Source organism: Plectropomus leopardus, chromosome 14 (genome assembly GCF_008729295.1).
Source record: "Plectropomus leopardus isolate mb chromosome 14, YSFRI_Pleo_2.0, whole genome shotgun sequence".
NCBI classification, from domain to species: Eukaryota; Metazoa; Chordata; class Actinopteri; order Perciformes; family Serranidae; genus Plectropomus; species Plectropomus leopardus.
The window spans coordinates 20,549,253-20,565,975 of NC_056476.1; the positions used below are offsets into that span (position 1 = coordinate 20,549,253).

General features: G+C 38.4%; 2 protein-coding genes across 2 annotated transcripts; one reads left to right on the top strand and one right to left on the bottom strand.

Moving 5' to 3' along the window:
- Positions 1–489: 489 nt before the first annotated feature.
- zbtb8os (zinc finger and BTB domain containing 8 opposite strand) lies at positions 490–9,141 on the bottom strand. Its single transcript, XM_042501186.1, has 7 exons — positions 8,942–9,141; positions 4,397–4,421; positions 4,184–4,305; positions 3,974–4,056; positions 3,474–3,526; positions 1,154–1,190; positions 490–970 (listed from the first exon to the last, which is right to left on the bottom strand). The coding sequence occupies exons 1-7, from the start codon at positions 9,021–9,023 to the stop codon at positions 884–886; spliced, it is 489 nt and encodes a 162-aa protein (XP_042357120.1). The 5' UTR covers positions 9,024–9,141; the 3' UTR covers positions 490–883.
- An 80-nt stretch (positions 9,142–9,221) lies between these two features.
- LOC121953454 (histone-binding protein RBBP4) lies at positions 9,222–16,715 on the top strand. The gene is made up of 11 exons (XM_042500571.1): positions 9,222–9,317; positions 10,558–10,705; positions 10,819–10,964; positions 11,421–11,594; positions 11,697–11,812; positions 13,908–14,068; positions 14,199–14,325; positions 14,440–14,517; positions 15,667–15,801; positions 15,900–16,010; positions 16,141–16,715. Exons 1-11 carry the CDS (start codon positions 9,302–9,304, stop codon positions 16,201–16,203), a joined length of 1,275 nt encoding a protein of 424 aa, XP_042356505.1. The 5' UTR covers positions 9,222–9,301; the 3' UTR covers positions 16,204–16,715.
- The last annotated feature ends 8 nt before the right edge of the window (positions 16,716–16,723 follow it).

Genomic DNA, 16,723 nt, shown 5'->3' on the forward strand with positions numbered 1-16,723 from the left:
TTTTTAACTGGATGATAAATCAGACTGACTTCTGATTTCAGTGGCTAATTGCATATTTTTAAAGCCATCTGTAACACTCTAAAGATGGAATCTGAATTTTAGTCCCCATAATAGCCACTTCAGTGGAGTGAGGCAATTTTTTGAAAGTTTTAAAATACAAACCTAACTTATTCTTCTCTTTCTCTTACTTTGCTTTAGGATGAACATGATTATTGCTGAATTCACCTTTATAACCCCCTGCATGAAGTCCACCGAAAATACTAGATATCCTGACTGGATGACTGCATCACAAACAACTTAAATCAACAACAATGCTAAAATAATGCATATAACACAGGCTAGTGTATGTGTGAGTTGGAGATATGGTTATTTTTTGATGTTTGATTTACAGCTTCTGTTCACTTGTTTTGTCTTCCAGAATGACCAAACACCCACAAAAAGCAAGATTTGTTTTTAGGTACCTGCAACCAATTCATCAATCCCACAGAAGAAAAATAAACATCTGTTTATTTATTTACAATGATTAATAAGGCATCAGCACAATTAAAATGAGAGATAAATAAGAATTTAACAAAGAATTTCAGGTAAAACTGAGAGAGATCTATTATTTGTGTACTCTGTGATTCCTGGAAAAAATGCTATTTATATTATAACAGGGTTATAACCCCTCTGTAATCTGCCAGAGAGCTCTTCCGCTGTGCCCCCATAATCATAAGAAATGATGTGAAACGCTCATGTTAGCAAACAGTAGTACTACTTTCAAGTAGAAAACCAGATTTTACAAATCAATAACTAGTGCCTTCGTTAAAAGGCCACTTAAATTGGCCATGTAGATATTGCAGTTCCGTTGAACCAGGAGTGTGCTCCGCCTCTGGAGGTATCGTCAGATATCAATGATGGTAAATATCTCTGGTTTTTCTTTATCGTAGATCTGCATTGCAGAGTAGGTGATGGCTTTCACCTCAGTTCCCTGGATTCACAAGACAGGACGTACATTTAGAATTAATACAATTTATGTATGTTTTATTTTACATAATTATTCAATAACTGTCAATAATATAAAACATAAAGTAAAGCCTTCTCTACTTTCGCTCCATTATTTTATTAGAAACAGAATCTGGTCTGAATAAAGCGATATTATACACTATCTTACCTGTGGATGCTTTTCCAGAGAGAATTCCTCGCCCCAACTTAAATAAAGAAAAGAAATATGAAGGTGTAAGAGAGTAATTTAAAGGAGATAGATAAAATAGTGCAGATACAGATAGCTGAAACAGATACAGTGCCTTGCGAAAGTATTCGGCCCCCTTGAACCTTTCAACCTTTCACCACATTTCAGGCTTCAAACATAAAGAAATAAAATTTTAATTTTTTGTCAAGAATCAACAACAAGTGGGACACAATCGTGAAGTGGAACGAAATTTATTGGATAATTTAAACTTTTTTAACAAATAAAAAACTGAAAAGTGGGGCGTGCAATATTATTCGGCCCCTTTACTTTCAATGCAGCAAACTCACTCCAGAAGTTCAGTGAGGATCTCTGAATGATCCAATGTTGTCCTAAATGACTGATGATGATAAATAGAATCCACCTGTGTGTAATCAAGTCTCCGTATAAATGCACCTGCTCTGTGATAGTCTCAGGGTTCTGTTTAAAGCGCAGAGAGCATCATGAAGACCAAGGAACACACCAGGCAGGTCCGAGATACTGTTGTGGAGGAGTTTAAAGCCGGATTTGGATACAAAAAGATTTCCCAAGCTTTAAACATCTCAAGGAGCACTGTGCAAGCAATCATATTGAAATGGAAGGAGTATCAGACCACTGCAAATCTACCAAGACCCGGCCGTCCCTCCAAACTTTCATCTCAAACAAGGAGAAAACTGATCAGAGATGCAGCCAAGAGGCCCATGATCACTCTGGATGAACTGCAGAGATCTACAGCTGAGGTAGGAGAGTCTGTCCATAGGACAACAATCAGTCGTACACTGCACAAATCTGGCCTTTATGGAAGAGTGGCAAGAAGAAAGCCATTTCTCAAAGATATCCATAAAAAGTCTCGTTTAAAGTTTGCCACAAGCCACCTGGGAGACACACCAAACATGTGGAAGAAGGTGCTCTGGTCAGATGAAACCAAAATCGAACTTTTTGGCCACAATGCAAAACGATATGTTTGGCGTAAAAGCAATACAGCTCATCACCCTGAACACACCATCCCCACTGTCAAACATGGTGGTGGCAGCATCATGGTTTGGGCCTGCTTTTCTTCAGCAGGGACAGGGAAGATGGTTAAAATTGACGGGAAGATGGATGGAGCCAAATACAGGACCATTCTGGAAGAAAACCTGTTGGAGTCTGCACAAGACCTGAGACTGGGACGGAGATTTATCTTCCAACAGGACAATGATCCAAAACATAAAGCCAAATCTACAATGGAATGGTTCACAAATAAACGTATCCAGGTGTTAGAATGGCCAAGTCAAAGTCCAGACCTGAATCCAATCGAGAATCTGTGGAAAGAGCTGAAGACTGCTGTTCACAAACGCTCTCCATCCAACCTCACTGAGCTCGAGCTGTTTTGCAAGGAAGAATGGGCAAGAATTTCAGTCTCTCGATGTGCAAAACTGATAGAAACATACCCCAAGCGACTTGCAGCTGTAATTGGAGCAAAAGGTGGCGCTACAAAGTATTAACGCAAGGGGGCCAAATAATATTGCACGCCCCACTTTTCAGTTTTTTATTTGTTAAAAAAGTTTAAATTACTCAATAAATTTCATTCCACTTCACGATTGTGTCCCACTTGTTGTTGTTTCTTGACAAAAAATTTAAATTTGATATCTTTATGTTTGAAGCCTGAAATGTGGCGAAAGGTTGCAAGGTTCAAGGGGGCCGAATACTTTCGCAAGGCACTGTAACATGGTGTTTGGGGGAGACAAGTAGGCTGCATCAATCTGAGGTTTATTATTTGTGTATTTCCTTCCAAAGTGACAGAGAAATAATGTTCCAGTTTGTCCCTATACTGTGTTTTGTCTGACTTTACTGCCGTGCTATTGCTATTCAAGTTTCCTGAGCTCAAAGGAGAACCAGGGCTTTAAATTATTTAAGGAGCAGATGATCCTGGCAGGAATGCAGGTGTCTTCACAGAAGCTGATATATGAGTTCACTGTATCAGCGTCCTCATTCAGATTGTCTTCATGAATATGTCCCAATTAGTGGAGTCCATACAGTCTCTCAGAGTCTCTGTAGCTTCGGTAAGTATTATATGAGCTTTTGTTTTTGTTTACGCTTTTCTTGTTTTTTTGGCAATAACATTGATAGCTATAACAGCCACCTCATTTCACCATCAGTGGTTCGTGAAGATTATTCCTAAATCGCTGCTCTTCTGACTGAGTCGGGTTGCAGTCTGCTCTTTCCTCGTAACGCCAAAAAGGAGGCGAGAAGTTAACAAACAAAGGCAAGAAGTTAACAAACTCACCCAATAGAGCGGATTTTGAAGTGCAGTCTGTCTAAGCTCAAAACTTTGACTTCCTGGGGGAAAGATTTAATATAAAATTGTGTTAGGAGAATAAAATAGGCAAAAGAAATACTAAATTAATAAGAAAAGATTTTTACATAGTCTGTCTGTCAAACAAAAACCAAAATACATGCTGTGTAAATTATGCACAGTACTGTATAAACAAGCAACTTTAGTACATGTTATGATGCAAGTCTCTTTCATTGCCACAGGGTTCAAATGGCTATTCCAGCATACAGCCCATTGTAAGGCAAGCACAGATGCACATTTACTTATTGTTCTTCCTATGATGAGTTAACAGTCTGCAATCTCCACCCATGGGGATACCCAAAAGTGGGTAACAAGCAACCTCCACAAAGAAAGACACCAGCGTCCAAATACAACCACATTTGCACTTACTTTTTTTTAACACCACATGCAAAAAATAGTCCAGCGCGTCATAACTGACAAACATTACTCACCCTCGGAACAAAGAAGATATCTGCACAAAACTTGTATAACCAGTCATCTAGGAAGTGGAAAAGAAGAGATTCCATGTCTTCACCTTTTGAGAGGGAAAATAAATTTGCAAAAATGTGAGTTTAGTTCCACTGATCTGGAAATAAGCATGACTGAAAAGGTTGATTGAGGCTTGTGTTGAACAGGCAGCGACACACTTCCTGTGCTCTCACCCTCTGATTCAACTTGAACTGTATCAATAGGTTCCACTGTCTCTGTGTCTGTCATGTAGCCAAACATGCCCATGGCACACTGTTCGAAGGCTTCCTCTAGAGAGTCCCCCCAGGAGTGAATTCTTGAACGAGAGAGCAGAAAATATAGTAGAGATTACTACTGAACAGCAATGAAATGAAAAACATTTTACTGAGATATCAAAACATACTCACTGTACATCTGCTGTATGATCCAGATCTGAAAACAATAAAATACAGGATAACATGATGAGCCAGTGAATGCTGTTTTGAGGGACTGTTTGTTATTTATGAGGAGGGAGGGGTTGGTTCAAAACGAGGCAGGAATGTCAAACAATTTTCTGATCACTGGGGATTTGATTTTGGCTTAGAGGAGGAGCATAAAACTTTAAATGGCAGTATTGTGCTCTTCAACTCCATTTTTTAAAATAAAAATGTGCCTTCAGGTTAGAAAGGCATTTTTCAAAGCATGTTTTCTTTCACTGACAGAAACGGTAAAAAAAAAAAAGGTTGGATTTTCAAATTGCTAAGGTCCTTTAACACATTATGAAAATATAGAATATAAAATTTATATATCTTAACCAAATATAAGCTTAATTCAGCCAGTGGCATCAATTACGCAATCATGATTGATGCCACTGGCTGACAAAACAAACGACTATGTTCACAATGTGATCTTACGTAAAACTGAACAACATTTGGCTGTTTGCTGTTTTATCAGTCTCTCCGATGTGGACCCACTGTGGGAGGCTCAAAGGAAGGGGAGGGTAAAAGCAAAAAAAACCCCAAAACAAAACAAAACAAAAAACACCACACGCACACACACACACAAAACGAAGTCACACCTCAGCCCTCGCCCTCCTCTGATAAATAAAGAACAGTCCCTAACTAATGGGCAGTTACAATAATACTTGTTTGAAAGTGTATGTATGGCTGTCACTTAATGTACACACACTGTGTCATTTCATTATTGCGTGAACATAACTTTAGCTACAGTTAACTAACAATGGACAGTGTGTCAAAAAGCTGAGTTACCTGTTAGCTATATCATTTGTTTGTTTGTTTATTATTTAGCACATGTTAAAAGTCAACATTACAATTATCATAAAAATGGGAAATATGCAAGGAGGTCCTAAAAACCCTCAAGGGGCTTGACAAGAGGACCACCCTAGATCAACATTAAATTGGACATTGTCATATGCATGAAAATATAAAATCACTCTGAAGTTCACACACTGACACACACACAACACACACACACACACACACACACACACAGATCAGGTGGGTATTATTGATACAGCAAGAAATTCTTTACAGATTTTTTAAATGATTGATCAGAAGGTTTGACAAGGTGGGGAGGAAGTGAATTCCATAACTTGGATCCTCTGTAGGAGATCTTAAATTGGGATGATGTAGTTCGTGATGGTGGTGGCCGGAGCTGGGACGCCTTTCGGGTTAAATAATTGTGAAATTGATTGTTTACAGAAAAGAAATTGTGAAAGAAAGTGGGAAGTGTTTTATTTAAAGAACCATACACAAATTGAATTATTTGGAAACTATTAATCTGATAAATATTGAGAATGCCGAATTTACGAAATAAGGGTAATGAATGACTTCTTGGGGCTGAAAGGGCGATGATCCTCACTGCTCGTTTCTGTAACTTAAAAATAGGTTGCAATTTTGTTTGGTGAGTACTGGCCCAGGCAATGTTGCAGTAACTGATAAAGGGATAAATCATAGAATAATAAAGGTTGAGGGAAACTTTTGTATTTAAAAGATAACGAATTTTTCCAATTTATCCCAATATTTTTTGCAATTTTAGTTGAGATAAGTGAAATATGAGGTTTCCAAGATAGGTTTTTATCAATTAGTACACCAAGAAAACGAGTCGAATCAACATTAGTTATTGAGACATTATCAATCAACACTGTAATATTCTCATCAAGTTTCTTGTGATTGTTACTAAACAGAATAAAATTTGTTTTCTTAATGTTTTAGCGACAGTTTGTTAATTTTGAACCATTTAGAGATTTTATGTAATTCTTCATTGACAACTTTCACAATCATATTAGGACTTCTGTGGGAAAAAAACAAACTAGTATCGTCAGCAAATAAAATTTTGGATAGTTGATTTGATACATTGGACAAATCGTTAATATAAATAAGAAATAACAATGGCCCTAGAATAGATCCCTGGGGAACACCACATTTTATAGTGAGAGGACAAGAGTTCACTCCTTTGAAAGTTACAAATTGTTTCCTGTGGTCCAAGTAACTGGTAAACCACAACAATGCTTGCTCACAGTCCCAAATATTTCAGTTTTTGCAGTAAAATATGATGATCTACCGTATCAAAAGCTTTTGAAAATTCAATAGTATGTTCTTTGTTATCATTGGCTCTATGTAATTCATTAGTAAGATGGGTAATAGCCATGTAAGTAGAATGGGATTTCCTAAAACCATATTGATGTTTGTATAATATTTCATTCTTGTCAAGGTAGCTCAGTAATCTGTTATAGGCTAGCTTTTCAAGAATCTTTGAAAGAGAGGGTAGAATGGAAATTGGTCTGTAGTTAGTAAATACTGCAGGATCTTCAGCTTTGTATATATAGGAATGATTTTGGCCATTTTTAATTCCTGGGGCACAATTCCAGTTGAAAAGGACAAGTTGAATATATGTGTCAGTGGTTTGACAATTGCAACAGAAACCACTTTAAGTAGCTCTGCACTTAAATTATCATAACCTGGAGCTGAGTTCTTCAAAGAGTCTAATATCTCAGAGACTTCACTGCAGGTGACAGGGCTTAGATGAAATCCACCATTAGGGGGTGGTGTTATAAATTGAAGTGGGCTTTCATTGATCACAGGAATTTTAGAGGCCAATGCTGGTCCTACTTCGGTGAAAAACTGGTTAAAGTTGTGGGCTATACTTATAGGATCCTTTATTAGTGATCCATTGTTTCTAAATTCACTGGGAAAAGATTTCTGTGTTTTCCTTTTGTTGAGAATTTTATGAATGATACACCAGAGTGCCCTCATATTATCTTTACACTTGGAGAGTTCGGTACTGAAATAATGTTTCTTAGCCCCCCTAATAATATGATTTAATTTATTTCTGTATTGTATAAATTTCCTATGATGAAATGGAGTAGGATTAGAGAGATATTTTTTGTATAGTTTATGTTTATTTCTAATGGACTTGATAATTCCTATGGTTACCCATGGCTTTGTTGGTTTAGAGTGAGACTTAGAATTCCTATTCTTTTCAGGAAAGGCAACATTGAAGGATTTGATTACTTCATTAATGAATACGGTATATGCCCTCTGTGGGTCATCCAAGTCCAAAACAGTATCCCATGAAAGATGCTCAATCAGCTCCTTAAATTGGTTGATAGTAAATGTGTTGATTAATCTATAGGTAGATGGGTTGGAGTTGTTGACCATAATAGATGAATGAGCAGAAGTCATGAGAAATATTGGAAGGTGATCTGATATGTCTATACAAAGGATTCCTGAATTCATTTTTTTATCAAGCACATTGGTGAAAATATTATCAATCAGCGTGGCTGAAGTTTCAGTAACTCGGGTTGGTTTGGAGATCACGGTAAAAAAAAGTGTGAAAACATTGTATCCAAGAATGAATGAATTTGAGTATTCTTAACAGAGTCTATAATATTACTATTAAAATCTCCCATGATATAACAGTCTTTTCTCTCTCTGGATACAATGTCAAGCACATCTGTCAAGTGAGAGTTAAAGTCACTGATACTCAAATTCGGTGGTTTATAGATACATCCAATGATAGTATGATTATATGTTTCTATGAAAACACTCTCACCAGAGGTCAAGAAGCTTTTTTCAAGATCATGCCTTTCCTCATACTCTAGGCAGGTGTTTACGTACAGAGAGGTTCCTCCGCCTACTTTATCCGTTCTAAATCTATATACGTGGTTATAATTCTCAATATCATACAAGTCACAGTTTTCTTGATTTAACCAAGTTTCTGAGACTCCCACTACAGAGAAGGTGTGATTTAGGTTAGATAGGCAGACTGTAAGTAAATCAAAATTCTTTGGTATACTGCGAGCATTAATATGCAAAAGTGAGAGGTCATCTTTCTTTTTAAATTGATCATTGATATATTTTAAAGTCCTCTTCCACAAGATAACTAGAATCAGACATAAGGGTTTGTTTCCTGTCAGATAAACAATTCATATCCGGGTCATTGCTACACAGTGTATCACTTGAGGGTGAGTCACCTCGATCAAAGACCTCTACAGGATCAAAAGTGATTACACCATTTGGCTTGACCTTTGACTTCTTCTTAGATTGTTGGTCATGCAGAAAGTTAAGCTCAGCATTATTGACATGACTGAAAGGAAGCTGGTCCATGTGTGACATGATAGTTCTTAAATTCATACAAATCAAAATTGTTTTTAGTCAACCTATTAGAAGAGAAGTTGAGGTTAGCCATACAAAAGCTGAAACTATAATGTAGTAGGTTACAAACATCAATATGAAGTTGGAGAAATTCACTCTTAATTTTTTGGAAATCAACAGAAGATTTAAACTCACTCATACAGTAATCAGATATTTCAAAGAGACTTGTTTCAGTAAAGGAATACATTTGATGTCAGGGTCATGATTATATAAAATGATAGTCGATATTGTGGGGTCTTGAAATTCACTTTTTGGTTGTTGAAGAGAATAATAAATTTAACATAACTTCAGACTTACATTCATATTTCTTGTTGATTGGCGGGTATTTTGACTTGGTGGCTTTCTGTGCCTCTGTCAGGTCGAGCTGACGGTCCTCCATTGTAGCTGTGAGTTCGTTTAACGCTTTAAAAGACCAAAACTACTCTTGACTACGTCGGTGTGTTACCACCACACTTCACTCTACAACATGAAACACGGAAGCGTGTCCCGGATGTAGTCATGTGTTGCGCTGACGACTTCCTGTCGGTGTTTGGTGAACGCTGATTGGCCGGTCTTGTTCCACGGAGTTGGCGCCATTGCGAGCCTCCGTGCTGTCTACACCGAGATCTCTGAAGATTTTCCACTCTTTGCCGGTTTTAGTGGTTTAACCACGACACAATGGCGGATAAAGACGGTAAAGATGTACATTTTTCCCGAGGTAGCTGATTTAATGTGTGTGTTTGTTGTCCAGAATGACAGAAACTGTCAGTCAGGTTGGACCGGTGGCTGTTGGCGCGCCGGCCAGCATCACCTTTCATTGTTTTACACCAGCCAGCTAGCTGTTAGCTGTCGTTAGCTGCTAACAGGCTGACTATGCAGGGGGTTTAGTTTAAGAGTTAACTTACTGATACATATGGAGCGACGTGTTAGGCCCTCCCTGACATGCTGATTGTGATTATGTATTTATACAGTCAACTATAGCAACGTCTGCTAACGTCTCCTTATCAGCTGAATAAACATTAGTGCTGCCAGTTTATGACAAGACTTTGATGAGTAGGGTGTATCTTTAATGTCACTCTGTCTAATTAGCAAGTTAACTTTAAGTGCTGCATGGCAGTTATAACGTCAAAATATTACTGTACATATCATCTGTCACTGTCAATATGAATCCTGCATGCTGTATATACAGCATGCAGTCATGTACACATACTGTTTAAAATCATCCAGTCCATATATTTCTATTCAGTATGCATTTCTTTGCGCTAATTGTATAGTTTTTATATTGATTTTTTTTTTTTGAACATGTTAATAAAACTAAATCAAGACACATAGATACACACATGTGTAAAAAACAATATATTTAAATAATATATTGTGGGTTTTTTTGTATGTGTGTGTGTGTGTATATATATATATATATATATATATATATATATATCATATCATCACACACACCACACACACACATGCAGACAGACACAACAAAGTCTTATATGCAATCAAAGGAGTAGGAAGAAGTCTAAACTTATTTAATCCAATCCCATCTCCTATATTTGAAAATTAACAAAATGTATCTATACAGACATTAACTTCCCATACAAATTTCTACATATAGTTTTCACTCTTCAGAATACTTTTATTGCATGTATACATATTTATTTGTTTTCATTGTTGGTCATTGGTGCTCTTTCACAAAATACTATTTCTTAACACCTATTCTTTCACACATTTGTGTACATGAAAGTCCTATCCATGTTTTACCTTTATTTGTCCAGTCTTGTTTCTGTCTGTTATGTCTATTTAAGCATGAGTGCACTGAGAGCAATGCAAGCATTCCTTGTGTGTGTGCACACAGTTGGCCAATAAAAGCGATTCTGATACTGACATCAATATGTTACGTAACTTTGGGTTGCTGGTAAATATGACTCCTGCAGCTGCTTTTGACGATGCTGTGGAGGAAAGGGTGATCAATGAAGAATACAAGATCTGGAAGAAGAACACTCCTTTCCTCTACGACCTGGTCATGACGCACGCACTGGAGTGGCCCAGCCTCACTGCCCAGTGGCTGCCCGATGTCACCAGGTGAGAGGAGATCTGCTGCACCGTGACATCCACCTAGACATGACATGACAGGGAATCAGGTTTCTTTATGAATAAATGTATGACATATATTTTGATGCATCATGTCTTTACAGGCCAGAAGGGAAAGACTACAGTGTGCACAGGTTGGTTTTGGGAACGCATACTTCTGATGAGCAGAATCACCTTGTAATTGCAAGTGTTCAGCTCCCCAACGATGATGCCCAGTTTGATGCTTCACACTATGACAGCGAGAAAGGAGGTGAGGGAAAATGTGTTAAAAAACACTAAATGATGTTTTTAGCTGCTTATTGTACAAAATAAATGTACTAACAAATGGGTAAGCCATGCTCTCAAATGGCAATGACATAAAATCTTGGCCACTTTTCATATACCAACTCACATGAAGTTAGTCAGATTGTTGAAGCAAGGCCTTTGCAGTGTTTCAGAGTTAATGTTATTGTCATTCAGTGTCATCAAACTGTCTCAAACAAATTCTTGTGTTTGAATATTGACTCACATTTCTTCTCATGAATGAATGCATTTAAATCTTGCTGAAATCTTTAATGCTTCAGAAAACATAGGTACGTATTTTTGTTCTAGACCACATTTTAGTTAATAGAACGCAACAAACCATATGCCCAGAAGGACAGACTTTTTATTCGACGCATGGTCATTTGCAGCAACCATCTTCTGTAACTGTTGTCCTTTATTGCAGAGTTTGGAGGCTTTGGATCTGTAAGTGGGAAGATAGAGATTGAGATCAAGATCAACCACGAGGGGGAGGTGAACAGAGCCCGCTACATGCCACAGAATCCTTGCATCATTGCCACCAAGACCCCCACCAGTGACGTGCTGGTCTTTGATTACACAAAGCATCCCTCCAAACCTGGTAGGATTACAGCCAGAACACATTTGAGGAAGAGTTTCAAAGTTCAACAACAAGTGTAGTTTCTGCACAATTTTGTAACATTGATTTTTATTTATATTAAAGACCCTTCTGGAGAATGCACCCCAGATCTGCGGCTGAGAGGCCACCAGAAGGAGGGCTACGGCCTCTCGTGGAACCCAAACCTCAGCGGCTGCCTTCTCAGTGCGTCTGATGACCATGTAAGTAACCTGTCACAACACACCCGAATTCTCCTGTCCAGTGTCTGTGGCTCAGGGTTAATTTTTCAGTAGTCACCAGTTTCTATGAAAATGATGATTTCTTTGAATTTACTACCTTGTAATTTTTTTTATCAGAGAGAGTAGTTCAGATCTTTAAAGTGGGATTGTGTTAGGTTCTTGACCGTTTTCAGTGTGTTACATACAGTAGATGTCAGTCAGCACGCCTCCAGTTTGGAGAAGCAGACTGGAGTACTGACGCAATAGCTCAGCAATGTGCAGCTGTGGATAAAGGCAGCAGCAAAATCAGGGTTCCCGCGAGTCCTTAGAAAGTCCTAAAAGGCATTAAATTTATTTATCTAAAAATTAGGCCTCAATTGGTATTAAATTGACTTAAATCAATCATTCAAAAGTCTTAAAAATACTTAGACATGGGTTGTAGAATTTTATTAAGTTTTTCTTCTGACGTTGCATTGTAAAATTTCAAAATAATCGGTAACATCTATGTTTTTATTGAAAAATTTAATAAATTCTTAAGCTGGTTATAATGGGAATCCAAGCAGTGGAATCTCAACTGCAGAGAAACACAAAGTTGTGCAGAAAACTGGCCAGAAATGCCAGATATTTTCCACTTCTGTTGGTTAACCAAATAGACACTTGAATAATATATTATGCTCATAGTCTTCCATACGTTCTACTCTAAAAAGATTGTTATTTTTTTTCAACATTTGACGTAGATAATCTAACTTTTTCTCTGGATAAAAAAGTCATGTTTTATGTTATAATAAATGTTTGGGCAAAATGAAATTGTCCTACTTTAATTTTTGTTATTATAAGATAACTGGTCCTAAAATTAACTTGAGTGGCGTTTAAAAAAAATCTTAAAATGTCTTAAGTCTACCTTGCTTTAAGCTGCAGGAACCTCGGAAATGCATTTTAGCCATATATAAAAAAAATTCCACCCACAAAGTCTTTATCAGTGTGATGCTTGGTTCACGCTGGATGCAGAACGGCTGCGAAGCATGCCGATTTTCTATGGAGCGGCCTCGAGCTCTGCGGCAGGTTCATAGATTAAGCGTGTGGTCTATTTTTTCCACAAATCAAGAGCAAATCTGGCAGGAGCACACACTAAATACTCTATTCTGGATGATATAAATGCTATACTAGATATAATATGAATGATTTGATCACAATAAATGTTAGAATATGCATCCAGTGCTTCCACAATGCTTGTCAGCTGTGTCTACAGGGAGGGAGAGGGACATGCAGGCACACAGGGACACGCACACACTTTTACATAACAGACACATACACGCAGCCAGAGACACACAAACAAGCAGGGACAGAGAGACAGGAACAGAGCTTTGTGTGTGATTATAGAAAGGAGCAGAGGAAGAGAATCGCTGCTGACCAGCGTGGATGAATGCGCTGCTGATGTGAATGGTCAGGCAACTGTTAACAGGCGGCTGTGCAACAATTGACATAACAGTGCGCTTTTGCGTCCAGTGTGAAAACAGCGCAAGTGTACACTATATTGACAGTTGTTTCAAAGCTTTACCTCGCTGTCATATAGCGATTTTCGATGGGGATCTGTAGCTATTATATTGCTCTATTCAAAGCCTGACTCCATTAAGAAAAACACTTATTTAACATGGCTGAACACAGGAGCTGCTGGTCTACCCCTCAGTTAGTGTGTTTGCGCCATTGTGTGACTTTGGTGTTTAAAAAGGTTTCATTCAGATACACTTAAGTCATACAATAACACAAACAACGCAACTGATAGAAGCAGCGGTAGAAGAGCAATTTTGGGCTTTGACGAGAGCATAGCTGGAGAAGTGAATCTGTTAACAGCTTCCCTGTAGGAACAGGATGTGTGCGTCAAAGTAAAGTGGTGAAAATGTTTAGCATAAAGCACACAAAACTGATTTTATTGGTGGCTAAAATACGTTTTTGTGCTGCCTCCGTCCACAGCAGTACATTGCCAGCTTCTGTGGCGGTACTCCTGTCCGCTTCTCCAAATTAGGAGTGCGCTGACGAACATCTATAGTAAATAATACACTGAGTATGGATTTTCCAACCCCTCTCTGCTCTTTCACAGACAATCTGCCTATGGGACATCAGCACAGTGCCCAAGGAGGGGAAGATAGTGGACGCCAAGACCATCTTCACAGGACACACAGCTGTTGTGGAGGACGTGTCCTGGCACCTGCTCCACGAGTCGCTCTTTGGGTCTGTGGCTGACGACCAGAAACTCATGATGTGAGCAGCTCTTAACGTTGGTAACAACATTCCTTAACCACTGTGATGACTCACAAGAAACAAAGTTGTTGTTCAGTTTCAACTTTTTTTTTATTATTAAACAATGGTGCTTTTGTATGTTTTGGCACAGTTGGGACACGCGTTCCAACAACACCTCCAAGCCCAGCCATGCAGTGGACGCCCACACCGCTGAGGTCAACTGCTTGTCCTTCAATCCCTACAGCGAGTTCATCCTGGCCACGGGCTCAGCAGATAAGGTCGGTCCACCCATTCTCTGTAGAGCTGTTACAGCACGTTTCTCTTTAGGGATGCAGGATCTGTTCTCATTTTGTGCAAGGTGACGAGTTGAAGCTGACTGCCTGTATTTTTAGACTGTGGCTCTTTGGGACCTGAGGAACTTAAAGCTGAAGCTGCACTCCTTTGAGTCCCACAAGGACGAGATCTTCCAGGTAAGACACGCCCATCTGGTCATTTCAGTCTCAAATAGCATTTTGCAGAGTTAATGTTTGGTTTGTCTGGGGTTGTGTTTTAAATGTTGGAAAACAAAGTCTAACTACAACTGCCGATGCCCTAAGGAATCATAAGAACAACAAAATCACTGTAGCTCATTAATCATGTGTAGGGCTAAATATTTATACATATCAGTGTTTCCCAATGCCAAAGATGACATCTTCAAATATCATGTTTTTTGTCCACAACCCCAACATGTTCAGTTTGCTGTTATAGAGAAGTATAAAAAACAGAAAATGTAAGAAGCTGGAATCAGAGAATTTGAATTTAAAAAAAAAAATTATTTTTTTTTACTCAAACTGATTAATCACTTACCAAATTGGTTGGTTATAAATGTGTAGTTGACAACCAATCGGTTAACTGTTGCAGCTCTAATCATGTTGTACATTTAAGCCTACATGCTACGACCACATACACCAAGTTTACATGCATCCAATTTGATTCTGTGAAGCTATTGTAAACAGGAGTACTCACAGAAGGCAACAGTAAGTCAGCGTTTTAAAATAATAAACCGACACTGACGCACACAGGACTCAAATCCCAGTCTCCTTGTGAATGTTCTGTGCTTGACCCATTTACCTGCCACATCCTACTCCCTATATGGACTTTGTCATTCTTTATATTATGTTACCTGATTTTTCTGGCAGTACATTTTATAAATTTTTGCTCATACATTTACCAGTTATACCCTTGAAAATATCTGAGATTGGCTAGTACTAGCCCTAACCATGACCTCTTTGCCCTTATCCCAACTGTGACAAATCAGTGTGTCGAATACAACGAAAACAAGCCAACCACAGCATACAGTCTGTGATTATGGGCTGCGAGTATGGGTGTTAAATTCCAAATAGCTGCAGTGTGACTCTTCTGAGCTGAATTGAAATAGACACTTTGAAAAGAAAATACATTACATGATGTGCACATATTCTCATATTTGTATAGTATACATATAATATTAATAATAGTAAAGGCAACTTTGGTTCAGTGCAGCTTGGGAGAGGCAGACCGGGAGCCTTTTGCTTTGAGTTTTATGTTTATTAGTCACTGTGTTGCAGAAGTGTAACATCTTGCACATTTGTGCCCAACAGGTTCAATGGTCTCCTCATAACGAAACCATCCTGGCCTCCAGCGGCACTGACAGGCGGCTCAATGTGTGGGACCTCAGTAAGATCGGAGAGGAACAGTCGCCTGAGGATGCTGAGGACGGCCCTCCTGAGCTGCTGGTCAGTTCAGACAAAAACAATCAGTGTGTGTGTTTTTTTGTTTTTTTAACTCGATGTTAAAGTGGTGTAGTGATCGCTCCTGCTTTGTTTCTCTCTAGTTCATCCATGGCGGACACACAGCGAAGATCTCCGACTTCTCTTGGAACCCCAACGAGCCATGGGTCATCTGCTCTGTATCAGAGGACAACATCATGCAAGTTTGGCAGATGGTAAGAGCTGCGTTTTGTGTTTATGTGGAATTATAAGCAACAATAAATATCCGAGACAGCGTGGATATAATTTGTGCATTTATTAACATTGAATACCAATGACATACTTTTGAACTGTCTTTTTCTACAGGCTGAAAATATCTACAACGACGAGGACCCAGAAGGTGCTGCAGATTCAGAGGTACAGGCATGAGTCCAGTCTCCACGTCTCTTCATTTGACCTGCTTCTTAAAAATGGATCCATTTTCCAGCGCTGGGTGGAAACGCAGTAATCTCTTTTTCAAACACGTTTTGGGCAGCGGTGATTTTGTAGAAAATTTAATGAATTAAAAGCTGTGCCATGTCGTGGAGTACTTAAAGTAAGTCTGTATCGGTCAGATCTTCAGGTCTTTTTAGTTTTTCAGACTCAGCTCTGGCTTGTGATGAAACCATCACAGATGTGTTCAGCCTTCAGATTTGCTTTTTGATGGTTTTATTTCTTTCATCCTGACTAGTTGTGCGCAAAACATTTCTACAGAGATCCATTTTTAATACAAATTGTACATACTTTAGGTTTTTTCTGGTATTTGCTTGATATTCGTAGTATGACTTTTCCAGAATGTGTCACTTTTTGTGTGTTTATTCGTTCTCTGCATTTTTCCTGTGCTGCATCTAATCTCTTGTGTACTTAAGTATATTCATAATAAAATATTTACAGTAAATCTATTCGCTTT

What these genes read in the sequence shown, in the direction of transcription:
- LOC121953454 (XM_042500571.1), top strand. An exon ending in GACGACCAGAAACTCATGAT is followed by an intron (nt 14,069 to 14,198) that starts GTGAGCAGCTCT and finishes GTTTTGGCACAG; the next exon opens with TTGGGACACGCGTTCCAACA. An exon ending in ACGGCCCTCCTGAGCTGCTG is followed by an intron (nt 15,802 to 15,899) that starts GTCAGTTCAGAC and finishes GTTTCTCTCTAG; the next exon opens with TTCATCCATGGCGGACACAC.
- zbtb8os (XM_042501186.1), bottom strand. Translation starts at nt 9,023, where the DNA reads ATGGAGGACCGTCAGCTCGACCTGACAGAGGCACAGAAAGCCACCAAG. An exon ending in ATATCTTCTTTGTTCCGAGG is followed by an intron (nt 3,527 to 3,973) that starts GTGAGTAATGTT and finishes TCTTTCCCCCAG; the next exon opens with GAAGTCAAAGTTTTGAGCTT. An exon ending in CTCTGGAAAAGCATCCACAG is followed by an intron (nt 971 to 1,153) that starts GTAAGATAGTGT and finishes TTGTGAATCCAG; the next exon opens with GGAACTGAGGTGAAAGCCAT.